The following is a 27,909-nucleotide window of genomic DNA, read 5'->3' as shown; positions in this document are numbered from 1 at the left end:
TTACATACACATGGTTAGCAGATGTTATTGGTCACATACACATGGTTAGCAGATGTTATTGGTCACAAACACAGGGTTAGCAATGTTAGTGGTCACACACACACATGGTTAGCAATGTTATTGGTCACATACACAGGGTTAGCAGATGTTATTGGTCACACACACATGGTTAGCAGAAGTTCTTGGTGACATACACAGGGTTAGCAGATGTTATTGGTCACATACACATGGTTAGCATATGTTATTGGTCACATACACAGGGTTAGCAGATGTTATTGGTCACACACACATGGTTAGCAGATGTTATTGGTCACATTCACATGGTTAGCAGATGTTATTGGTTACATACACATGGTTAGCAGATGTTATTGGTTACACACACATGGTTAGCAGATGTTATTGGTCACATGCACAGGGTTAGCAGATGTTATTGGTCACAAACACAGGGTTAGCAGATGATATTGGTCACACACACATGGTTAGCAATGTTAGTGGTCACACACACACATGGTTAGCAATGTTATTGGTCACATACACAGGGTTAGCAGATGTTATTGGTCACACACACAGGGTTTAGCAGATGTTATTGGTCACATGCACATGGTTAGCAGATGTTATTGGTCACATACACATGGTTAGCAGATGTTATTCGTCACATACACATGGTTAGCAGATGTTATTGGTCACATGGTTTAGCAGACGTTATTGATTACATACACATGGTTAGCAGATGTTATTGGTCACATACACATGGTTAGCAGATGTTATTGGTCACAAACACAGGGTTAGCAATGTTAGTGGTCACACACACACATGGTTAGCAATGTTATTGGTCACATACACAGGGTTAGCAGATGTTATTGGTCACACACACATGGTTAGCAGAAGTTCTTGGTGACATACACAGGGTTAGCAGATGTTATTGGTCACATACACATGGTTAGCATATGTTATTGGTCACATACACAGGGTTAGCAGATGTTATTGGTCACACACACATGGTTAGCAGATGTTATTGGTCACATGCACATGGTTAGCAGATGTTATTGGTTACATGCACATGGTTAGCAGATGTTATTGGTTACACACACATGGTTAGCAGATGTTATTGGTCACATGCACAGGGTTAGCAGATGTTATTGGTTACATGCACATGGTTAGCAGTTGTTATTTACAATAACAGCCATGGAACAGTGGGTTGAATGCCTTCTTCAGGGGCAGATTTTTTACCTTGTCAGCTCACGGATCCCATCAAGCAATCATTCAGTTACTGTTTACATGTGGCTCAGGAACCACTGACTCACTGCATTATTCTATAGTATTATCAAGACACCTGCTCTTAACTCTAAACTACTTAGGACAGCTCACAAGGTGTCCTAAATATCTGCCGACTAGGTGGGACTAGAGGCTTCATGCATAGCTTTAATTTATACCCATAAGTGTCAAATGTCTTTATTCTCAGCACTTATATGACCACTTTTCTACTCTGAGACACTTTGGTGATATGGTCCCAGATCTCAACATATTGTTACAAAAAAACATAGAATGTTTGTTTAAAATGAATATTACTAATGTAACCCACTGTAAAGACTGGGTTTAGTTGATTGTGTTGCACTGGTCATGTCCCCGTACGGAACTGTCCTCATCCCCGTACAGAACTGTCTGCGTCCCCGTACAGAACTGTCTGCGTCCCCGTACAGAACCGTCCATGTCCCCGTACAGAACTGTCCCCGTCCCCGTACAGAACTGTCCTCGTCCACGTACAGAACCGTCCATGTCCCCGTACAGAACTGTCCCCGTCCCCGTACAGAACTGTCTGCGTCCCCGTACAGAACCGTCCATGTCCCCGTACAGAACTGTCCCCGTCCCCGTACAGAACTGTCCTCGTCCCCGTACAGAACCGTCCGCGTCCCCGTACAGAACCGTCCATGTCCCCGTACAGAACTGTCCCCGTCCCCGTACAGAACTGTCCTCGTCCACGTACAGAACCGTCCATGTCCCCGTACAGAACTGTCCATGTCCCCGTACAGAACTGTCTGCGTCCCCGTACAGAACCGTCCATGTCCCCGTACAGAACTGTCCCCGTCCCCGTACAGAACTGTCCTCGTCCCCGTACAGAACCGTCCGCGTCCCCGTACAGAACCGTCCTCGTCCACGTTGTTGGGAATAACGATGGAGTTTGTTACAGTGTTGAGACGCCGAAGTTTACTGTTCAATTTGCTTTTTTCTTTACGGTCAGGGACAGTGTGAGTGTAGCCAGATCCTTTTCACTCTCTATCCTTGTTTCATTTTGTGGTTCACCGGATTCGTCATCATCATCGAGACGAGGGACAGAACGACCTGCTAATTAACCAAGCTATTCGGTACAGCTCGGTAAGCTAGCTAGCTACTCTACCAGCAGCATCCTAGTTATCCTAGCTAGTTGGTACAGCTCGGTAAGCTAGCTAGCTACTCTACCAGCAGCATCCTAGTTTCCATAGCTACCACTACATCATCACCGGCTGCCTGCATTTCTTGTGGACCGATGGAGCTCCCCGGTTGTTTCTTCCACTTGTTAAATCCAGGTGAGGCTTCTCCCTGTCTCGTTAACAGATGCTGGCTACCTCTGTCCGGTTCTCCTCTCTTCACTAGATGGACGGTAACTTTCGTGTTTAACCCCTCTGTGTCCAAGGACCGAACTTTTGAATATTATTTTCAGGGTGCCTCAATAGCAGGTATTGAACCCCGGGTAAATAATCACTAGTCAGAACCTCAACCTCAGTATACATTCATTATAAAAATCATCTTAATATCTGATATTGTGAGTAAACAACCTCGAGAGTGCGTCTTCCAGCCCTCCAATAAATTACATCATTCAACCCTCCCGGTTAGTAAATTTACCTCAACATGCCCCGGAGAAGGCAGAGTAACGACACCAGCCTTTTAGCGGGGCTGACAGACTGACTACAACGCTCGCGTCGCTAAATTAATTTTGTTATTAAAAATGACACACTGCTCGCGCGCCAATGAGCGTCTGGAAGTCAGTTCTATTTGTGACGCAGTTCGCGCTGCATCATTGGTTTATAGAAGCAGGTACCCACGTGCCATCTCCTCATTGGTTTATAGAAGCAGGTACCCACGTGCCATCCCCTCATTTAGCAAGAAATATGTAAACATAACTTCTTTAAACAATAAATGCTCATTTACGAACATTTCTGAAAATGGATATATAGCATTTTGGAATGAAACTCTTCTTATGTTTCCCCATCTGAGCTCAGAGTAGATGAGAGATGTAATGTTTGTCTCTGTTGTGTTGAAGACCAATCAAGCAGGAGAGACCAGCCTCCCCTGTACCCAGCTGTGTGTCAATGAAGAGTGACAAGTCTATGGGTCTACCTATACTGTTTAGAGAGGGAGACTTTTCTACTGAACAAAGGTAAGAAGAACTCATGGGTCCTGGTCAGTGAGTTAAACCACACTGTCTCTAGTCATTTCTCCTCTCCCATTTTCCCATTTATTTTTGTTGTTTTCATAATACATAGGCTCATCCTTTTGTCCATTTTCATAGTCCTAAAACAATATTAAACAAACACAACATTCCCTCCCTGCGTGTGTGTGTGTGTGTGTGCGTGTGTGTGTGTGTGTGTGTGTGTGTGTATGTGTGTGTGTGTGTGTGTGTGTGTGTGTGTGTGTGTGTGTGTGTGTGTACTCCCTGTATGAGGAGATGTAATCTCATGTTTTGTCCACAGAAACCAACAGGAGAGATCAGAGTCAGAGATTCTCAGTCGTCAGTCTTCCCAGAGTCATCAAACAGACCTGGCCTCCATATTCAGTGTATGTGGTCCTGTTATGTACATTTGTTTTTGTTTACCTCAAGTAAAGTTGATCTGTCAATCATTCAGTAATGTGTTAATGAGAAAGCATTTATTCTCTTGCTTAACTTATTTACTTGATTTATTTCAGTTGCTTGAAGAGAAAATTATGACATTTGTGAAGATCGAGCTGAAGATGTTCAAGAGGATTCTTAGTCCAGAACTCCCAGAAGGCCTTGAGAGTCAGAAGCAGGATAAGGATTTGGTGGACGCTGAAGATGAGCAGCAGGAGAGCAGTGCCAGAGAGGGGGCTCTGAAGATCACACTGCACGTCCTGAGGAAAATGAACCAGAAGGAGCTTGCTGACACACTGGAGAAATGTAAGATCTGTCTGACTCATGTTGAGTGCTGTTTTATAACATTTAAAAGCTAAAGTACAGCTAAAGTAGCTGTTTAACTCAATGATATTGTAGCAGCCTTAACACAACAACAAGTGACCTCGTCAAGTAGCAGAAGGATGTGTTGATTAATTTAGAGAGAGAGTTGAGAGAGAGATGAGAGAGAGAGAACATTAATAATACCATCAATAATACCAATAATAATATAATCAGTCACACCAGTCTGTAATGCATTATGAAAACATTTACACATTTATACAGGCAGCTAAGATAATAAATGATTATAATGTAAAACTTTATAACAGTCCTACAATACTGTAGACATTAAAACAGATGTAATATTAATATCCTCTGTGTTATTTCTAGATTCAGATGAGCTTGCTGTGATTTGCCAACGTGAACTCAAATCTAATCTAAAGAAGAAGTTTCAATGTGTATTTGAGGGGATCGCTAAACAAGGAAACCCAACACTTCTCAATAAGATCTACACAGAGCTCTACATCACAGAGGGCGGAACAGGAGAGGTCAATAATGAACATGAGCTGAGACAGATTGAGACAACATCCAGGAAACAAGCAAGACCAGAGACTGCAATCAAATGTAACGACATCTTCAAACCCTTAACGGGACAAGACAAACTTATCAGAACTGTGCTGACAAAGGGAGTCGCTGGCATTGGAAAAACAGTCTCTGTGCAGAAGTTCATTCTGGACTGGGCTGAAGGAAAAGCAAATCAGGATGTCCAATTTGTATTTTCATTCCCTTTTCGGGAGCTGAATTTGATGAAAGAGGACAAACACACTTTCATTGAACTTCTTAATCACTTCTCAATGGAAACCAAACAATCAAGAATCTCCAACTACGACAAGTACAAAGTTCTGTTCATCTTTGATGGTCTGGATGAGTGCCGACTGCCTCTAGACTTCCAGAAGAACAAGATCTGTTGGGACGTCACAGAGTCCACCTCAGTGGATGTTCTGCTTACAAATCTCATCAAGGGAAATCTGCTTCCTTCTGCTCTCCTCTGGATAACTACCCGACCTGCAGCAGCCAATAAGATCCCTTCAGGATGTGTTGACCAGGTGACAGAGGTACAAGGGTTCAATGACCCACAGAAGGAGGAGTACTTCAGGAAGAGATTCAGTGATGAGGACCTGGCCAACAGAATCATCTCACACATAAAGACATCAAGGAGCCTCCACATCATGTGCCACATTCCAGTCTTCTGTTGGATTTCCGCAATAGTCCTTGATCACATGCTGAAACATAAGAGAGAAGAGATGCCCAAGACTCTGACTGAGATGTACACACACCTTGTGGTGTTTCATACCAAACAGAATAATGAAAAGTATCTTGGGAAAGAAGAGACAGGTCCACACTGGAATAAAAAGAGCATTCTGTCACTGGGAAAACTGGCTTTTCAACAGCTTGTGAATGGCAATCTGATTTTCTATGAAGAAGACCTGAAAGAGGCTGGCATTGATGTCAATGAAGCCTCAGTCTACTCAGGATTGTGCACACAGCTCTTTAAAGAGGAATGTGGGCTGTACCAGAACAAGGTGTACTGCTTCGTACATCTGAGCATTCAGGAGTTTCTGGCTGCTGTATATGTGTTCCTCTCATTCATCAACAACAAGGAGAATCTACTGGCCAAACCTCCAAAGTCCAGCAACGTTTTTTCGTTGTTCAGAGACAAACCTGAAGTTACAGTCTTCAAGAGTGCTGTGGATAAAGCCTTACAAAGTGAGACGGGAAACATGGACCTTTTCCTCCGCTTCCTTCTGGGCCTCTCACTGGAGTCCAATCAGAAACACTTACAAGGTCTACTGACAAAGACAAGAAGCAGCTCACAGACCCATGAAGAAACAGTCAAGTACATGAAGAAGAAGATCAGGGAGAATCCCTCTCCAGAGAGGTGCATCAATCTGTTCCACTGTCTGAATGAACTGAATGACCATTCTCTAGTGGAGGAGATCCAAAGATACCTGAGATCAGGAAGACTTTCAGAACACAACCTGTCACCTGCACAGTGGTCAGCTCTGGTCTTTGTGTTGCTGACTTCAGAAAAGGAGCTGGATGTGTTTGACCTGAAGAAATACTCCAGATCAGAGGAAGGTCTTCTGAGGCTGCTGCCAGTGGTCAAAGCCTCCAGAGCTGCTGTGTGAGTAAATAAAATGACATTTAAGAACTAATCATCAGGAAGAAATATTCAGTTTAGAGAAAAATATTTATTATAATATGTATATAATATTATATTGAATAACATATTGAATAAATTCATTGATGTTCACATTAGTATAACAATATGACCATACAATTCTAGGAAACGGAAGATGAATCTTTGTTGTTTGAGAGAATAAACCAAATGCATCTGCCATTGTCCTTCTACACTACTGTTGTTAAATGAACAGTGTGTTTGTGAAGTCATGATGATCTCTTTGTCAGACTGTCAGGCTGTGGAGTCACAGAGGAAGGCTGTGCTTCTCTGGTCTCAGTTCTGGAGTCAAACCCCTCACACCTGAGAGAGCTGGATCTGAGTAACAATGACCTGAAGGATTCAGGAGTGAAGCTGCTCTCTGCTGGACTGGGGAATCCCCACTGTAAACTGGAGACTCTGAGGTCAGTATTATCAGATATGAAAGCACTTTATGTATGTAGTTCTCCCATTTGAAAAAGTTGTAATTACTCAGACATATTCACTTATATTGTATTAATGTAGTCATAAGTTTAGTATTTGGTCCCATATTCCAAGCCTGCAGTGATTACATCAAGCTGGAGATTCTACAAACTTGTTGAATTAATTAACAGTTTGTCTTAGTTGTGTTTTCGATGTTTTCCTAATAGAAACTGAATGGTGAATAATGTCCTGTCATTTTGGAGTCACTTCACTTGTATTGTCAGTAAGAATAGAAGATGTTTCTGAACACTTCTACATTCATGTGGATGCTACCATGATTATGAATAATCAGGAATGAATCGAGAATAATGATGAATGAGAAAGTTACAGAGGCACAAAGATCAGACCCCCTCTGTTATTGGTAATGGTGAGAGGTTTTCATGTTTTGTTGTAGCCTCTGTTATTGGTAATGGTGAGAGGTTAGCATGTTTTGTTGTAGCCTCTGTTATTGGTAATGGTGAGAGGTTAGCATGTTTTGTTGTAGCCTCTGTTATTGGTAATGGTGAGAGGTTAGCATGTTTTGTTGTAGTCTCTGTTATTGGTAATGGTGAGAGGTTAGCATGTTTTGTTGTAGCCTCTGTTATTGGTAATGGTGAGAGGTTAGCATGCTTTGTTGTAGCCTCTGTTATTGGTAATGGTGAGAGGTTAGTGATGTTTTGTTGGAGCGTCTGTTATTGGTAATGGTGAGAGGTTAGCATGCTTTGTTGTAGCCTCTGTTATTGGTAATGGTGAGAGGTTAGTGATGTTTTGTTGTATCCTCTGTTATTGTTAATGGTGAGAGGTTAGCATGTTTTGTTGTGTCCTCTGTTATTGGTAATGGTGAGAGGTTAGCATGTTTTGTTGTAGTCTCTGTTATTGGTAATGGTGAGAGGTTAGCATGTTTTGTTGTAGCCTCTGTTATTGGTAATGGTGAGAGGTTAGCATGCTTTTTTGTAGCCTCTGTTATTGGTAATGGTGAGAGGTTAGTGATGTTTTGTTGGAGCGTCTGTTATTGGTAATGGTGAGAGGTTAGCATGCTTTGTTGTAGCCTCTGTTATTGGTAATGGTGAGAGGTTAGTGATGTTTTGTTGTAGCCTCTGTTATTGGTAATGGTGAGAGGTTAGCATGTTTTGTTGTAGCCTCTGTAACTTTCTCACTCATTATTATTCTTGATTCTTTCATGATTTTTCTTAATCATGGCTTCATCAGGATTAATTTATTATTGTTTAGAAACATGTTATCTACTCTCTTAGACAGAAAAGTACTCCACTCATCATCCACCATTTTATTATTGCTCAAAACACAACCAAAAACAAACTGCAAATGCAACCAACGAGTTTACGACCAAATACTAAACTTTTGACTACTTTAATACACTATAAGGTAATTGGTCAGAATTACTTATGTCTTCTTCTAATGGGGAGACTGGAAACAAAGAGTTTTCGTTATTAATGGTGAAACAGAAATGTCTTAAAATATCCTCAAATAAAAGGTGACATTATATACTGTCACCTCAAATGAAACATTTGATCTCAAATCTAAAATGTTGGAAATGTATTAAACTACCCTCAAATAAAAGGGGATTCCCTCAAAGAATAGCAGTGTGGTTTAAGGCACAAGAAGAGACCCAGATGGCACGGGAGGCAGATGGTTAGAGTATTTGATATTTATTAATATACTAAAAGGGGGAGGCAAGAGAATGGTCGTGGACAGACTGGTCAGGCAGGTCAGGCAGGCTAGAGGTCAGGACAGGCAGACTAGTCAGGCAGGCTAGAGGTCAGGACAGACAGACTGGTCAGGACAGGCAGACTGGTCAGGCAGGCTAGAGGTCAGGACAGGCAGAATGGTCAGGGAGGCTAGAGGTCAGGACAGGCAGACTGGTCAGGTAGGCTAGAGGTCAGGACAGACAGACTGGACAGGACAGGCAGACTGGTCAGGCAGACTAGAGGTCAGGACAGGCAGAAGAGGTCAGGACAGGCAGAATGGTCAGGCAGGCTAGAGGTCAGGACAGGCAGACTGGTCAGACAGACTAGAGGTCAGGACAGGCAGACTGGTCAGACAGACTAGAGGTCAGGACAGGCAGACTGGTCAGGCAGACTAGAGGTCAGGACAGGCAGACTGGACAGGACAGGCAGACTAGAGGTCAGGACAGGCAGACTGGACAGGACAGGCAGACTAGAGGTCAGGACAGGCAGACTGGACAGGACAGGCATACTGGTCAGGCAGGCTAGAGGTCAGGACAGGCAGACTGGACAGTACAGGCAGACTGGTCAGGCAGGCTAGAGGTCAGGACAGGCAGACTGGACAGGCAGACTAGAGGTCAGGACAGGCAGACAGACTGGTCAGGCAGACTAGAGGTCAGGACAGGCAGACTGGTCAGGCAGGCTAGAGGTCAGGACAGGCAGACTGGTCAGGACAGGCAGACTGGACAGGCAGGCTAGAGGTCAGGACAGGCAGACTGGACAGGCAGGCTAGAGGTCAGGACAGGCAGACTGGACAGTACAGGCAGAAGAGGTCAGGACAGGCAGAATGGTCAGGCAGGCTAGAGGTCAGGACAGGCAGACTAGAGGTCAGGACAGGCAGAATGGTCAGACAGGCTAGAGGTCAGGACAGGCAGAATGGTCAGGCAGGCTAGAGGTCAGGACAGGCAGAAGAGGTCAGTACAGGCAGAAGAGGTCAGGACAGGCAGAATGGTCAGGCAGACTAGAGGTCAGGACAGGCAGAATGGTCAGGCAGGCTAGAGGTCAGGACAGGCAGGCATGAGGTCAGGACAGGCAGACTAGAGGTCAGGACAGGCAGAATGGTCAGGCAGGCTAGAGGTCAGGACAGGCAGAAGAGGTCAGGACAGGCAGACTACAGGTCAGGACAGGCAGACTACAGGTCAGGACAGGCAGAATGGTCAGGCAGGTGCGTAAAGAGTCCAGAAAACAGGCAAGGGACAAAAACCGGGAGGAACGAACAGAAGCAGCAGTAGAGAAAAACGCTGGTTGACTTGATAAACATACAAGACAAACTGGTACCGAGAAACAGGGAACACAGGGATATATACACCAGGGATATATACACCAGGGATATATACACCAGGGAAACACAGGGATATATACATCAGGGATATATACACCAGGGATATATACACCAGGGATATATACACCAGGGATATATACACCAGGGATATATACACCAGGGATATATACACCAGGGAAACACAGGGATATATATACCAGGGAAACACAGGGATATATACACCAGGGATATATACACCAGGGATATATACACCAGGGATATATACACCAGGGAAACACAGGGATATATATACCAGGGATATATACACCAGGGATATATACACCAGGGAAACACAGGGATATATACACCAGGGATATATACACCAGGGAACACAGGGATAAATACACCAGGGAAACACAGGGATATATACACCAGGGAAACACAGGGATATATACACCAGGGATATATACACCAGGGATATATACACCAGGGATATATACACCAGGGATATATACACCAGGGATATATACACCAGGGATATATACACCAGGGATATATACACCAGGGAAACACAGGGATATATATACCAGGGATATATATACCAGGGATATATACACCAGGGAAACACAGGGATATATTCACCAGGGATATATACACCAGGGAAACACAGGGATATATACACCAGGGATATATACACCAGGGATATATACACCAGGGAAACACAGGGATATATATACCAGGGATATATACACCAGGGAAACACAGGGATATATTCACCAGGGATATATACACCAGGGATATATACACCAGGGGAACACAGGGATATATACACCAGGGATATATACACCAGGGATATATACACCAGGGGAACACAGGGATATATACACCAGGGATATATACACCAGGGATATATACACCATGGAAACACAGGGATATATACACCATGGAAACACAGGGATATATACACCAGGGATATATACACCAGGGATATATACACCAGGGATATATACACCAGGGATATAAACGACACCTGGAGGTGAAACAGATCAGAGTTTGACATGAATATGGATAAAAATATACTGCCACTATTTTCACCACCAAAGAATATCAGTGTGATTTTAAAATGATTTGACTCTTTGTCAGGCTGTCAGGCTGTCTAGTCACAGAGGAAGGCTGTGCTTCTCTGGTCTCAGCTCTGAGGTCAAACCCCTCACACCTGAGAGAGCTGGACCTGAGCTACAATCACCCAGGAGACTCAGGAGTCAGACTGCTCTCTGCTGGACTGGAGGATCCACACTGCAGACTGGAGAAACTCAAGTATGTAGAGGGTTTATGTCAATGTTCATATCAGACATGTTTGACTTATCAGGCTAGTTAAGACAAACATTCGTACCACTTGTACAAAGTTATGATACTGTGTGTGTGTATATGTCCAGTAAGTAAGTGTGTGTGTGTGTGTGTGTGTGTGTGTGTGTGTGTGTGTGTGTGTGTGTGTGTGTGTGTGTGAGTTCAGGTGTATCCCTCAATGACTGTCTGTTCTTCTGCTTACCGCTACAGTGTGGAACATGGTGGAGAGAACAGAATGAAACCTGGACTTAGAAAATGTGAGTGTTGACTGCTGTGAAGAATATGACTAAGAATAAGTCTTAATTCAAGTTAAGTCAAAGTCAAAGACCACCATCATTACTGACTTGGTCATATTAAATATCAGCTGTAGTTCTACAGAAGCAGAAATCAGGGACACCAACGTTTACAAAGAGTTGCTTTGACTGTGTGTGTGTGTGTGTGTGTGTGTGTGTGTGTGTGGGTGTGTGTGGGTGTGTGTGTGTAATTAATAGGAATAAGTGTGTTTTATATAACCATACAGTAAAACATATGATCATTCAACAAGTCTCAAGTTACCTTAACTTCTCCTTTTGATACCTAGAAACATCTACATTAAATGAATTAGTGAAAAGTGAGTTAATATTCTAATGTGAATGATGATGATTTCTAATATTGTGTCTGGTTTCATCCATCAGATGTCTGTGATCTCACACTGGACCTAAACACAGTAGACAGACGCCTCTCTCTGTCTGAGGACAACAGAAAGGTGACATGGAGGAGAGAGAAGCAGCCGTATCCTGATCACCCAGAGAGATTTGAGGACTGTAGACAGGTGCTGTGTAGAGAGGGTCTGACTGGGCGCTGTTACTGGGAGGTAGAGTGGAGTGGGAGAAGGGCTGTTATAGGAGTGACGTATAAAGAAATCAACAGGAGAGGAAGGGATAAGGACTGTTGTCTTGGACACAATGAGAAGTCCTGGAGTCTGTTCTGCTCTGACAACAGTTACTATGCCTGTCACAATAATAATCACACTACCATAGACGTCCCCTCCTCCAGCTCCCACAGAGTAGGAGTGTATCTGGACTGGCCAGCCGGCACTCTGTCCTTCTATAGAGCCTCCTCTGACACACTGTCCCAACTGATCACATTCACCTCCACATTCACTGAGCCCCTCTATCCAGGGTTTGGGGTTTGGGGTGATGACTCCTCACTGTCCCTGTAGATACACACACACACACACACTGGACACACACACACACTGACACACTTTGGACACACACTGACACACACACACTGGACACACACACACACACTGACACACACACACAAACACACACTGACATACACACATATGAACACACACACACACTGGACACACACACACTGGACACACACACACGCACACACACTGGACAAACACGCACTGGACAAACACGCACACACACTGGACACACACACACACACACACGCACACACGCTGGACACACACACACTGGACACACACACACACACACTCTGGACACACACACACACACACACTCTGGACACACACACACACGCTGGAAACACACACACACACGCTGGACACACACACACACTGACACACACACAAACACACACATGAACACACACACACACACTGACACACACACAAACACACACATGAACACACACACACACACTGGACACACACACACGCACACACACTGGACAAACACGCACACACACTGGACACACACACACACACACTGGACACACACACACACACACACTCTGGACACACACACACACACACACACTCTGGACACACACACACACACACTCTGGACACACACACACACACTCTGGACACACACACACACACACACACACACGCTGGAAACACACACACACACGCTGGACACACACACACGCTGGACACACACACACACACACACACTCTGGACACACACACACACACACACACTCTGGACACACACACACACACACTCTGGACACACACACACACACTCTGGACACACACACACACACACACACGCTGGAAACACACACACACACGCTGGACACACACACACACACGCTGGGAACACACACACACCGGACACACACACATGCTGGACACACACACACACACTGGACTCACACACACACACGCTGGAAACACACACACACGCTGGACACACACACTGGACACAGACACACACATGCACACACACACACTGGACACACAGGACACACACATACAGGACACACACAATCTGACAGACACACGCACACTGGACACACACTCGACACACACACATTGACAAACACACACACACATAAATCACACAACCACCTCTACTTCACTGTGTTATAATGGACCTCATGCTTGTTATGTCACCTCTGTAACCAGGTATCAAACATACTGACCTTTCTGACCCTGTCCCATGGCCCTACTTCACTGTGTTATAATGGACCTTATGCTTGTTATGTCACCTCTGTAACCAGGTATCAAACATACTGACCTTTCTGACCCTGTCCCATGGCCCTACTTCACTGTGTTATAATGGACCTCATGCTTGTTATGTCACCTCTGTAACCAGGTATCAAACATACTGACCTTTCTGACCTTGTCCCATGGCCCTACTTCACTGTGTTATAATGGACCTTATGCTTGTTATGTCACCTCTGTAACCAGGTATCAAACATACTGACCTTTCTGACCTTGTCCCATGGCCCTACTTCAATGTGTTATAATGGACCTTATGCTTGTTATGTCACCTCTGTAACCAGGTATCAAACATACTGACCTTTCTGACCCTGTCCCATGGTCCTACTTCACTGTGTTATAATGGACCTTATGCTTGTTATGTCACCTCTGTAACCAGGTATCAAACATACTGACCTTTCTGACCCTGTCCCATGGCCCTACTTTCTACAACTAAACATTTAAATCCTCTAAGTTTTGTTTAGTCTCCATTTACTAATTTATTGATGTATTGTTGTGTATTGGGGTTGTGCCGCAGAGCATCATGGGGGTTTGTATGTGTTGAGATGATCACGTTCCAGATAAATGGTTGAACTGATTCCTGTCTCCCGTCTCATCATTATTGAATTGTTATACAGACGTGGTTATGAAACCTACATAACATAACAAAAGATTGGTGATGAGTCTGAATCTACAGGAACTATTCTGTCTGGAAGAAGATGGTTTTTACAATTGTTTAAAACTGTTATTTTCTGTGGTTCAGTCTAGGCTAATGTTAACACAGTGATTTACTAGCAGAGGCAAGTGCAGAGTTGAGCTAGCTAAGAGAGAGATTTAACATCGTCATGGAAAACGACCCAAGACGGATGCCAGGTCTGTAAAACAACTTGATTACCTCTCTAGGGTACATGGGACTCTAACGTCCCACCTGACCAACATCCAGTGAAAGTGCAGGGCGCCAAATTCAAACAACAGAAATCTCATAATTACAATTCCTCAACCATACAAGTATTATACACCATTTTAAAGCTAAACTTGTTGTTAATCCAACCACAGTGTCCGATTTCAAAAAGGCTTTACGACGAAAGCACACCATGTTAGGTCTGCACCTACTCACAAAAAAACACAGCCATTTTTCCAGCCAAAGAGAGGAGTCACAAAAAGCAGAAATAGAGATAAAATGAATCAAGTGCAATATGACCCCATAGACACTGTATATTCGATAGGCTAAGACTTGAAAACCTACAAACCTCAGATTTCCCACTTCATGGTTGGATTTTATCAGGTTTTTGAGTTCTGTTATACACACAGACATCATTCAAACGTTTTAGAAACTTCAGAGTGTTTTCTATCCAAATCTACAAATAATATGCATATCCTAGCATCTGGTCCTGAGTAGCAGGCAGTTTACTCTGGGCACGCTTTTCATCCGGAGGTGAAAATACTGCCCCCTACCCCAAATAAGTTAAAAAAGGAGGAATATATATTGATTAAAGGAAGGGACATTTATTCAACTGTGAAGCCGAACTTTGGAAATAAAAACTGCTAAATGAGCGAACTTGGGGAGGAAACGTCAATGAGTGAAGTGAATGAAGATCATGTGACTGAGGAAAATATTGATGTGGTTGAGGACAATATTGAAGTGAGTGACAATCATGAGCCTATTGAGAAATGAAAAATGGCTGGAATTGTTGGAAACATTGGACAGTTTAATGAAACCATTGAGCAGTGGACCTCATATACAGAAAGGTTTGAATATTTTGTTCTTGTAAATTACATTGATGATGACAACACTGTGCCTACATGTTTTAGTGTAATGGGGCCAAAGACATGTAATTTACTAGACAGCCTGTTACATCCAGACAGAACAGGTAATAAGGCGTATGGGGATGTTGTGGAGACACTTAAAGGACATGTTTCACCAGAACCACTAGTTAATGCTGAAAGGTTCAGGTTCCACAGGACACATCAGGAAGAGGGAGAATCAGTACCAATGTTTGCTGCTGCAGTAAAGAAACTATCAGAACACTGTGAGTTGAATGGTGTTCTAAATGACATCATAAGAGACAGACTAGAATGTGGGCTACGGAGTGAAGATACACCAAAGTGACTGTTGACTGAAAGTCATCTGACCTTGGTGAAGGACATTGAAATCACTGTGTCCATGGAACTAGCTGCTGAAGAGGCTCAACCAGTTGAGTTCATCAGGAACTTAGTGGGTTCATCTAACAATCCTAATCACCAGCTGATACATTGTAATCTCGTGCATATACCTTCCATCTAGAAAACATTTAATGAAAATCATAACCTCTCCTCTGTGTGATCTATGTAATCAAGGTGCCTTGGGCTCCTTTAATCATATGTACTGGGAGTGACCAGGGGGCATGTTTTGGAAAGAGGTTCCCTCTGTCTTATCTGCTGTAGTGGATGTCATCACACCTTGTTCCCCCAAACTGTTATCACTTAATGATCATTCACCACTATCATTACAGAAAATACCTTTCATGTCAGGTTTGACAGCAGCTAAAAAGATGTTGGAACTAAGATGTCTACAACCTCATTGGATCAGCACTTTATACACTGTTAGGATCCATGGGTCTACAACCTCATTGGATCAGCACTTTATACACTGTTAGGATCCATGGGTCTACCACCTCACCTCATTGGATCAGCACTTTATACACTGTTAGGATCCATGGGTCTACCACCTCACCTCATTGGATCAGCACTTTATACACTGTTAGGATCCATGGGTCTACCACCTCACCTCATTGGATCAGCACTTTATACACTGTTAGGATCCATGGGTCTACCACCACACCTCATTGGATCAGCACTTTATACACTGTTTTAATATATCTATCTGCTACTTCTTGATAGTCAGACTACTTCCCATATACAGATAGACTCAGGTTAAAACTTTATTTAGGTATGTTTTTTGAATTAATGGCTATCCTATTTGTACGGAACAAGAGTCCTAATTCCCCAATGCGTACTATATCTCTCCTTAATAACCTTCTGGCTTGCAAAACCAGGATTTATTATGCTCTAGTTTATGTATGGTAGTGCACCTTACCACGAGTCTCTCCCGTTTCTTCCTTGCTATCGATTTTGGTTAAAACGCAAATTAGAAACCCAGTGTATTTGTTCAGAATATTCAAGCACCTATCATTGATTAAATCCAAACTCCTTTAGAACATTCAATCAAAAATATCCCAAATAATTCCTCCCAAATTCGAGAATAAAGGCTACTGACCTGCCGCCGACTGGGAAAAGCACTGTTCGTTGGATCTAGTCACCTTCCCTGTCGGTCTGGGGTGTACACCGGCTTGGTCTTTACCCTCAATTCAGAGGCCAGGTCTTAAATAACGGGACCAGACCCGCTCGTGCACGATTTTTCCGGCGTACGACCTCCAGATGGCAGGGACGGATATTTAGATCCAGGTTCGAAGGACCAAATGTTGCAGGAGTTATATTCCTCTGTTTTAATACCCAATTAAAATTAAACACTCTGTCAATTCATAAGGATTTGTATGACCCTTATTTGTATAAAATGGACAGAGCCCAGTCTCAAAGTCAAACAGCAGATTTTATTCACGATAGTACTGCTCCTTACACATTTTACCACAGGTTATACACTTAAAATGAGGTCATTAGTTTCAGTACCAACCCGTGCCATCTCCGTTCTAGTACTAAGGCTGTATGGGTCTCACATCGTCTCACCCTATTAAGATACGACCGAGCCAAGGACATGCTTGTGAAGATAAGCATTCTAGCCAGACTGGAGATATAGTTCATTCATTTCTACCAAGAACAGACAGTCATTGTTCTAATTCTTGATTATATTTACACACATTATATTCAGCACTAGGATTAAAAAGAAAATTCATACATATACAGTATCATAATAGTATTCTGATTAGTACATATACAGTAACATAATAGTATTCTGATTAGTACATATACAGTAACATAATAGTATTCTGATTAGTACTTATACAGTATCATAATAGTATTCTGATTAGTACATATACAGTAACATAATAGTATTCTGATTAGTACATATACAGTAACATAATAGTATTCTGATTAGTACATATACAGTAACATAATAGTATTCTGATTAGTACATATACAGTAACATAATAGTATTCTGATTAGTACATTTACAGTAACATAATAGTATTCTGATTAGTACATATACAGTAACATAATAGTATTCTGATTAGTACATATACAGTAACATAATAGTATTCTGATTAGTACATATACAGTAACATAATAGTATTCTGATTAGCACATATACAGTAACATAATAGTATTCTGATTAGTACATATACAGTAACATAATAGTATTCTGATTAGTACATATACAGTAACATAATAGTATTCTGATTAGTACATATACAGTAACATAATAGTATTCTGATTAGTCAGTCCTGATTGAAATGTATACATAATTAGTCATTATAGATAAAATTCCCTTAAAATATCCACCCTTTGATTAAATATTATACATCCAATCACACATGTAGTTATATTGTAATATTAAAAAGCCCATTTCTATTTTTATTAGAAATATTTATTGTCATCAAAACATCACCTAAACATAACCCACTACTTGCATTCGCCATGACTGTTTCTCAGGCCTACATCAGAATCATAACTCTTCTTATCAGGATTTTCGTTACAATCTTCATAAAAAAAACTGTCTAATAATGAAACAAGATACAACCTAACCTCCCTAAACATCAAAAATGGTCTCATCAAACATAAGTTCCCCGCAAATGAAGGATCCAGATTCGTCCACTTGTTCTGTAGACATGCATTCAGCACTCCACGGGTCAGAACCTGGTATCCACTGGTTACTCACCATCTATTGTCATCGATTTCTCCAGTCCTGGAAATAAGGCCTCGTACACAGGGAATTAGACAACAGCCCCATAAAACTAAAACAGTCACACAGGTGAATGCAGTCCATAATACAGTGATCATAATATTTTTTCCATTTTCCGAACATACTATCAAACCAATTAGTCAGAGAAGTATCCACCCCAGAGTTTTCTGCCAAACCGTGAGCCAGGGTGGTCAAACCAGCTTCGTGCTTCGGGCACTGATTCGTCCGGAGCTGTGTTATTTGGGATGTAAGCACAAACATGGTCCCTATAATCACGCATACTTCTCCTTTTTCAGCCAATAACATATCTAATGCAATTCTATTCTGCCAAGCCATCCAGCTGGTTGCTTCAGTCTGTTCTGAAAAACCTTTAATAGCATCTCTGGTACAATTGGTAAAACGCTGTTGATTATAATAAATATAATTAATCCAGTCCACGTTCTTATTGAGAGTAGACCACCTGGAAATGCTTAACTCTAATCCTGCTAGGATCTGATTTCTTGCTTTGAACATATCTGGCACCCCCGTGGAACCCCAATGTTATCAATGTAAACTTTGTCATCAAAGACCCAGATGGAGTAGCTCTTTTCTCCCGTTTGGCTAAACTTCATGTCTTGGTGTTGAATGAGTGTGAAAGGCATTCCCAAATGTACAAGTGAGCATAATCCTGTCTAATCTGCCGGTAAAGCATCGCCCTGACATCATTTCCCAAGAGTACTGTACCGGGCCAAACGGTAATAATCTCCTCTGGTCACTGTAAAGGGAGGAACCTGTGGATATAAATAGTGCAAATCAATGCAACTGTCATTTTTTGGCATTCCTGCTTTCGTGAACAGCTTTACCAACAGCTTTACCATACCGGCCTAACCTCCTCTACCCGGAACCGTACTAGGGTGTCAACCAAAAACTGGTCATCTCCATCATACCACAACCCTAGATCCTCCTTCATTACTGTTTAAAGGGTTAGGCGTATCTTTATGCAATACATCCCTCTCTCCGGATTACAGTCAAAAACTCTCACCTTCACTATACTCCACCTCCTTCCATACTGGGTGAGTGGGTTCATATAGCCCTCTCTCTCCATATTTATTTTACCTTTATTTAACTGAACAGGCAGGTAACCCACTGTTCCCCAGTAGGCATTGTAAATAAGAATTAGTTCTTAACTGACTTCCCTACGTCCTAAATGTTCTACAATCATATCTACCTCACAATGTTTTTTTTTAGTTATTGAATCTTTATTTAACTAGGCAAGTCAGTTAAGAACAAATTCTTATTTTCAATGACAGCCTAGGAACAGTGGGTTAACTGCCTGTTCAGGGGCAGAACGACAGATTTGTACCTTGTCAGCTCAGGGGTTTGAACTTGCAACGTTCTGGTTACTAGTCCAATGCTCTAACCGCTGTAACCACTAGGTTACCCTGCCGCCCCCATGACCTGTGTCCATGATCAATATGGGGACCTGCACCGATATATACCATAATGTCTCAGAGTCCTAGACTGCCATGTAGTTAGGGACCCCATTTGGTCTACATAAAACTCCACTGAGACATCCTTCCCAACCTCTACTCTAACTTCCTGTCTACCCAGATCTAGGGATCTCTTATGCTTGTTTTGGAACAAAATCCTCATCGTCTAAACCATGGGTCAAATTACCACTCTCCGCATACTCAGGTAGGACGTGCTGTATCAGGAATATGGCACCCACGATAAGACAGCTCAGACGTACAGCTTCCATGTGAAGCCCCACCCTCTCCCCGAGAACACATCACTAGCAAGAGCCAGACACACCTTCACTTCTATGAACAAAAACAGGGATGAAAAGACAGGAAGGATTTTCTTCATTCGAGCGATGGCCCCCGGAATTCTGCTAATTCCAGTTCTCCTCTCAAACACTGTTTATTGTTCGACAGTGTCACTGTGTCTTACCCTCCCGCCGTGTGATATGAATCCAGGTAGATCTTTCAGCTAGCTGTCACCAGGAGTCCTTGGTATGGTCCCCCCAACAAGCCTCGGGGACTGGATTGAGTGACTTCACCTGTAATGCATAAAATCCTGGACATACAGGCTTGGTTAACAAACAGTTTCTCATATGTTTTATCTGATTATATCTTTAACTTCTAAGCCTATTTGTTAGCTTTTTTAAAATGTATTATTAGTTTCTTATCCAATAGGCCACTAACTTACCCTTTTGCTCCCATGTGGGAACAGCAGACTGGGATTTATTGATTATATCCGTAAACACACCAGCCAGTCTGCACATGCTCTGAGGGCGCGGCTGGGGATGCCGTCTGGGCCTGCAGCCTTGCGAGGGTTAACACGTTTAAATGCTCATCCATATCTAAGATGGACATCCAATGGCACTCTTTTCTAAATTTCTAGAGTTCTCACTTCCTGTTTGGATTTCTTCTCAGGTTTTTGTCTGCCATATGAGTTCTGTTATACTCACAGACATAATTCAAACAGTTTTAGAAGCTCATAGTGTTTTCTATCCACCAGTAATAATATTATGCATATATTCCCATCTGGGACTGAGTAGGAGTACTGAGTAGGCAGTTCACTCTGGGCACACCTTTCATCCAAAAGTGAAAATGCTGCCCCCTAGCATCAACAGGTTCTAAATATCTGGAGGAAATCACGCAGTTCTGCCTCCAGGTCAAGATTCATGACAAACAACCTGCCTCCAGGTCAAGATTCATGACAAACATCAACCTGCCTCCAGGTCAAGATTCATGACAAACATCAACCTGCAACTGGGAGAGGCAATGTAATATCAAAAATGAAATTGTTTTCACAATTAACATGCCTTTTCTTGTTTCAATTATGTTTTATTATGAAAAATACAATATCTTCTTGTATACTTGTACAACTAAATACACTAAAATCACATTTTATTTGTCACATACACATGGTTAGCAGATGTTAATGTGAGTTTAGCGAAATGCTTGTGCTTCTAGTTCCGACAATGCAGTAATAACCAACGAGTAATCTAACCTAACGATTTCACAACAATGACCTTATATACATACACAAGTGTAAAGGGATAAAGAATATGTACATAAACATACATGAATGAGTGATGGTACAGAACGGCATAGGCAAGATGCAGTAGATGGTATCGAGTACAGTATATACCCATGAGATGAGTAATGTAGGGTATGTACACATTATATTAGGTGGCATTGTAAAGTGGCTAGTGATGCATTTTTTTCCATCAATTTCCATCAATTTCCATCAATTTCCATTATTAAAGTGGCTGGAGTTGAGTCAGTATGTTGGCAGCAGCCACTCAATGTTAGTGGTGGCTGATAAACAGTCTGATTGCCTTAAGATAGAAGCTGTTTTTCAGTCTCTCGGTCCCTGCTTTGATGCACCTGTACTGACTTCGCCTTCTGGATGATCGCGGGGTGAACAGGCAGTGGCTCGGGTGGTGATGATGCACCTGTACTGACTTTGCCTTCTGGATGATAGCAGGGTGAACAGGCAGTGGCTCGGGTGGTGATGATGCACCTGTACTGACCTCGCCTTCTGGATGATAGCGGGGTGAACAGGCAGTGGCTCGGGTGGTGATGATGCACCTGTACTGACTTCGCCTTCTGGATGATAGCGGGGTGAACAGGCAGTGGCTCGGGTGGTGATGATGCACCTGTACTGACCTCTCCTTCTGGATGATAGCGGGGTGAACAGGCAGTGGCTCGGGTGGTTGTTGTCCTTGATGATCTTTATGGCCTTTCTGCGACATCAGCAGTGTATGTGGAGCGTATGTCCATACATAATTGTACTATTTGTTATTCAACATAAAAGACGTACAACAAATGATCACATTGGTATTTTAACGGTGTTATTGTTTAAATTGTTTAAATTTTAGAGTTTAAATGTTGAAACAGAGGATGCATCTAAAACTGTCATGTTGTCTTGTCTCTGTCCTTTCCCTTCACCCTGTCTCCCTCTGCTGGTCGTTGTTATGTTACCTTTTCTCCCCCTCTTTTCCCCAGCTGTGCCTTGTCTCCTCCTAATTACCCATTCACCCCGTTCCCCACCTGTTCCCTTTTTCCCTCTGATTAGGTCCCTATATCTCTCTCTGTTTCTGCTCCTGTCCTTGTCGGATTCTTGTTTGTTTGTTTATGTGTCTCATGCCTGAACCAGACTATCATCGTGTGTGCTGCAACCTTGTCCTGTCCTGTCGGAATCTACCTGTCCATCTGAGCCCACGTATGTTCGTCATTAAAGTACTCTGTTTGTTAATTCGCTTTTGGGTCCTCATTCACGCACCATAACAGAAGAATCCGACCGGGAATGGACCCAGCGACTTCGGATCCTCTCCACTCAGCCGTCGAGATCCAGGGAGCGATGCTAGGCAGACACAAGCAGGAATTGTCTGCTGCTCGACATGCCGTTGAGACCCTGGCCACCCAAGTCTCCAACCTCACAGAACAGGTTCACCATCTCCGCCTCGATCCACCGGCCACTTCCAGGGCTTTCGAATCTCCGGAGCCCAGAATCAATAACCCGCCGTGTTACTCTGGGGAGCCCACTGAATGCCGCTCGTTCCTCACCCAGTGTGATATTGTGTTTTCTCTCCAGCCCAACACTTACTCCAGGAGCACTGCTCGTGTCGCCTACGTCATATCTCTCCTTATTGGACGGGCTCGTGAGTGGGGCACGGCAATCTGGGAGGCAAGGGCTGAGTGTATTAACCAGTATCAAGACTTTAAGGAGGAGATGATACGGGTTTTTGATCGATCTGTTTTTGGGGAGGAGGCTTCCAGGGCCCTGTCTTCCCTATGTCAAGGCAATCGATCCATAACAGACTACTCTATTGAGTTTCGCACTCTTGCTGTCTCCAGTGGCTGGAACGAGCCGGCCTTGCTCGCTCGTCTTCTGGAGGGTTTCCGCGCAGAGGTAAAGGATGAGATTCTCTCCCGGGAGGTTCCTTCCAGCGTGGATTCCTTGATTGAACTCGCTATTCGCATTGAGCGACGGGTTGATCTTCGTCACCGAGCTCGTGGAAAGGAGCTCGCGCTCTCCGTCGCCTCCCTCTCCGCATCACTACCATCTTCCTCTGCCGGCTCGGGTGCTGAGCCCATGCAGCTGGGAGGTATCCGCATCTCGACTAAGGAGAGGGAACGGAGAATCACCAACCGCCTCTGTCTCTATTGCGGTTCCGCTGGTCATTTTGCCACTTCATGTCCAGTAAAAGGCCAGAGCTCGTCAGTAAGCGGAGGGCTACTGGTGAGCGCTACTACTCCTGTCTCTCCTTCAAGATCCTGCACTACCTTGTCGGTCCATCTACGCTGGACCGGTTCGTCAGCTTCCTGCAGTGCCTTAATAGACTCTGGGGCGGAGGGCTGTTTTATGGACGAGACCTGGGCTCGGGAACATGACATTCCTCTCAGACAGTTAAAGGAGCCCACGGCCTTGTTCGCCCTGGATGGTAGTCCTCTCCCCAGGATTCAGCGTGAGACGCTACCTTTAACCCTCACTGTTTCTGGTAATCATAGTGAAACCATTTCTTTTTTAATTTTTCGTTCACCTTTTACACCTGTTGTTTTGGGCCATCCCTGGCTAGTTTGTCATAATCCTTCCATTAATTGGTCTAGTAATTCTATCCTCTCCTGGAACGTCTCTTGTCATGTGAAATGTTTAATGTCTGCTATCCCTCCTGTTTCCTCTGTCTCTTCTTCACAGGAGGAGCCTGGTGATTTGACAGGGGTGCCGGAGGAATATCACGATCTGCGCACGGTGTTCAGTCGGTCCAGGGCCACCTCTCTTCCTCCACACCGGTCGTATGATTGTAGTATTGATCTCCTTCCGGGAACCACCCCCCCCCGGGGTAGACTATACTCTCTGTCGGCTCCCGAACGTAAGGCTCTCGAAGATTATTTGTCTGTAGCTCTTGACGCCGGTACCATAGTCCCCTCCTCCTCTCCCGCCGGAGCGGGGTTTTTTTTTGTCAAGAAGAAGGACGGGTCTCTGCGCCCCTGCATAGATTATCGAGGGCTGAATGACATAACAGTGAAGAATCGTTATCCGCTTCCTCTTATGTCTTCAGCCTTCGAGATCCTGCAGGGAGCCAGGTTTTTCACTAAGTTGGACCTTCGTAACGCTTACCATCTCGTGCGCATCAGGGAGGGGGACGAGTGGAAGACGGCGTTTAACACTCCGTTAGGGCACTTTGAATACCGGGTTCTTCCTTTCGGCCTCGCTAACGCTCCAGCTGTCTTTCAGGCATTAGTCAATGATGTCCTGAGAGACATGCTGAACATCTTTGTTTTCGTTTACCTTGACGATATCCTGATTTTTTCACCGTCACTCCAGATTCATGTTCAGCACGTTCGACGTGTCCTCCAGCGCCTTTTAGAGAATTGTCTTTTCGTGAAGGCTGAGAAGTGCACTTTTCATGCCTCCTCCGTCACATTTCTCGGTTCTGTTATTTCCGCTGAAGGCATTAAGATGGATCCCGCTAAGGTCCAAGCTGTCATTGATTGGCCCGTCCCTAAGTCACGCGTCGAGCTGCAGCGTTTTCTCGGCTTCGCGAACTTCTATCGTCGTTTCATCCGTAATTTCGGTCAGGTGGCAGCTCCTCTCACAGCCCTTACTTCTGTCAAGACGTGCTTTAAGTGGTCCGTTTCCGCCCAGGGAGCTTTTGATCTCCTCAAGAATCGTTTTACATCCGCTCCTATCCTTGTTACACCTGACGTCTCTAGACAGTTCGTTGTCGAGGTTGACGCGTCAGAGGTGGGAGTGGGAGCCATCCTTTCTCAGCGCTCCCTCTCTGACGACAAGGTCCACCCATGCGCGTATTTTTCTCATCGCCTGTCGCCGTCGGAACGTAACTATGATGTGGGTAACCGCGAACTGCTCGCCATCCGGTTAGCCCTAGGCGAATGGCGACAGTGGTTGGAGGGGGCGACCGTTCCTTTTGTCGTTTGGACTGACCATAGGAACCTTGAGTACATCCGTTCTGCCAAACGACTTAATGCGCGTCAGGCGCGTTGGGCGCTGTTTTTCGCTCGTTTCGAGTTCGTGATTTCTTATCGTCCGGGCTCTAAGAACACCAAGCCTGATGCTTTGTCTCGTCTCTTCAGTTCTTCAGTAGCCTCCACTGACCCCGAGGGGATTCTCCCTGAGGGGCGTGTTGTCGGGTTGACTGTCTGGGGAATTGAGAGGCAGGTAAAGCAAGCACTCACTCAAACTCCGTCGCCGCGCGCTTGTCCTAGGAACCTTCTTTTCGTTCCCGTTCCTACTCGTCTGGCCGTTCTTCAGTGGGCTCACTCTGCCAAGTTAGCCGGCCACCCTGGCGTTCGGGGTACGCTTGCTTCCATTCGCCAGCGTTTCTGGTGGCCCACCAGGGAGCATGACACGCGTCGTTTCGTGGCTGCTTGTTCGGTCTGCGCGCAGACTAAGTCCGGTAACTCTCCTCCTGCCGGCCGTCTCAGGCCGCTTCCTATTCCCTCTCGACCGTGGTCTCACATCGCCTTAGATTTTGTCACCGGACTGCCTTCGTCAGCGGGGAAGACTGTTATTCTTACGGTTGTCGATAGGTTCTCTAAGGCGGCTCATTTCATTCCCCTTGCTAAGCTTCCTTCTGCTAAAGAGACGGCACAAATCATCATCGAGAATGTTTTCAGAATTCATGGCCTTCCGTCAGACGTCGTTTCGGACAGAGGTCCGCAATTCACGTCTCAATTTTGGAGGGAGTTTTGCCGTTTGATTGGGGCTTCCGTCAGTCTCTCTTCCGGCTTTCACCCCCAGTCTAACGGTCAAGCAGAACGGGCCAATCAGACTATTGGTCGCATCTTACGCAGTCTTTCTTTTCGCAACCCTGCGTCTTGGTCAGAACAGCTCCCCTGGGCAGAATACGCCCACAACTCGCTTCCTTCGTCTGCGACAGGGCTATCTCCTTTTCAGAGTAGCCTCGGGTACCAGCCTCCGCTGTTCTCATCTCAGTTCGCCGAGTCCAGCGTCCCCTCCGCTCAGGCTTTTGTCCAACGTTGCGAGCGCACCTGGAAGAGGGTCAGGTCTGCACTTTGCCGTTATAGGGCGCAGACTGTGAGAGCGGCTAATAAGCGTAGAACTAAGAGTCCTAGATATTGTCGCGGTCAGAGAGTTTGGCTCTCCACTCAGAACCTTCCCCTTAAGACCGCTTCTCGCAAGTTGACCCCGCGGTTCATTGGTCCGTTCCGTATTTCTCAAATCATTAACCCTGTCGCAGTGCGACTTCTTCTGCCGCGATATCTTCGTCGCGTCCACCCGGTCTTCCATGTCTCCTGTGTCAAGCCCGTTCTTCGCGCCCCCGCTCGTCTTCCCCCCCCCCCCCCCATCCTTGTCGAGGGCGCACCCATCTACAGGGTCCGTAGGATTTTGGACATGCGTCCTCGGGGCCGTGGTCATCAGTACCTAGTAGATTGGGAGGGGTACGGTCCTGAGGAGAGGAGTTGGGTTCCCTCTCGGGACGTGCTGGACCGTGCGCTGATCGATGATTTCCTCCGGTGCCGCCAGGCTTCCTCCTCGAGTGCGCCAGGAGGCGCTCGGTGAGTGGGGGGGTACTGTCATGTTGTCTTGTCTCTGTCCTTTCCCTTCACCCTGTCTCCCTCTGCTGGTCGTTGTTATGTTACCTTTTCTCCCCCTCTTTTCCCCAGCTGTGCCTTGTCTCCTCCTAATTACCCATTCACCCCGTTCCCCACCTGTTCCCTTTTTCCCTCTGATTAGGTCCCTATATCTCTCTCTGTTTCTGCTCCTGTCCTTGTCGGATTCTTGTTTGTTTGTTTATGTGTCTCATGCCTGAACCAGACTATCATCGTGTGTGCTGCAACCTTGTCCTGTCCTGTCGGAATCTACCTGTCCATCTGAGCCCACGTATGTTCGTCATTAAAGTACTCTGTTTGTTAATTCGCTTTTGGGTCCTCATTCACGCACCATAACAAAAACAGTATAAAACAAGATGATAAACAGAGGATCCATCTAAAACAGTATAAAACAAGATGATAAACAGAGGATCCATCTAAAACAGTATAAAACAAGATGATAAACAGAGGATCCATCTAAAACAGTATAAAACAAGATGATAAACAGAGGATCCATCTAAAACAGAATAAAACAAGATGATAAACAGAGGATCCTTCTAAAACAGTATAAAACAAGATGATAAACAGAGGATCCATCTAAAACAGTATAAAACAAGATGATAAACAGAGGATCCATCTAAAACAGTATAAAACAAGATGATAAACAGAGGATCCATCTAAAACAGTATAAAACAAGATGATAAACAGAGGATCCATCTAAAACAGTATAAAACAAGATGATAAACAGAGGATCCATCTAAAACAGTATAAAACAAGATGATAAACAGAGGATCCATCTAA

General features: G+C 44.3%; 2 protein-coding genes across 2 annotated transcripts in view; both read left to right on the top strand.

Annotated features, from left to right (window-relative positions):
- Positions 1-14,118, top strand: part of LOC118937849 (NLR family CARD domain-containing protein 3-like) — a 79,111-nt gene extending 64,993 nt beyond the window's left edge. Inside the window, exons 4-11 of the mRNA XM_090197912.1 lie at positions 3,299-3,415; positions 3,729-3,813; positions 3,943-4,171; positions 4,556-6,350; positions 6,635-6,808; positions 10,992-11,165; positions 11,406-11,452; positions 11,870-14,118. Of these exons, the coding sequence (XP_090054038.1) occupies positions 3,299-3,415; positions 3,729-3,813; positions 3,943-4,171; positions 4,556-6,350; positions 6,635-6,808; positions 10,992-11,165; positions 11,406-11,452; positions 11,870-12,396 (3,148 nt within the window). The 3' untranslated portion in view covers positions 12,397-14,118. The remainder of the gene's footprint in view (positions 1-3,298; positions 3,416-3,728; positions 3,814-3,942; positions 4,172-4,555; positions 6,351-6,634; positions 6,809-10,991; positions 11,166-11,405; positions 11,453-11,869) is intronic.
- Positions 1-27,909, top strand: part of LOC110515071 (NLR family CARD domain-containing protein 3) — a 193,532-nt gene that overhangs the window by 64,896 nt on the left and 100,727 nt on the right. The gene's annotated exons all lie outside the window — the stretch shown is intronic.

This window comes from Oncorhynchus mykiss, chromosome 13 (assembly GCF_057628025.1).
Source record: "Oncorhynchus mykiss isolate SJ-2025 chromosome 13, ASM5762802v1, whole genome shotgun sequence".
NCBI classification, from domain to species: Eukaryota; Metazoa; Chordata; class Actinopteri; order Salmoniformes; family Salmonidae; genus Oncorhynchus; species Oncorhynchus mykiss.
Note: the sequence above shows the minus strand (reverse complement) of the source record. Positions and strands in the feature narration are given on the sequence as shown.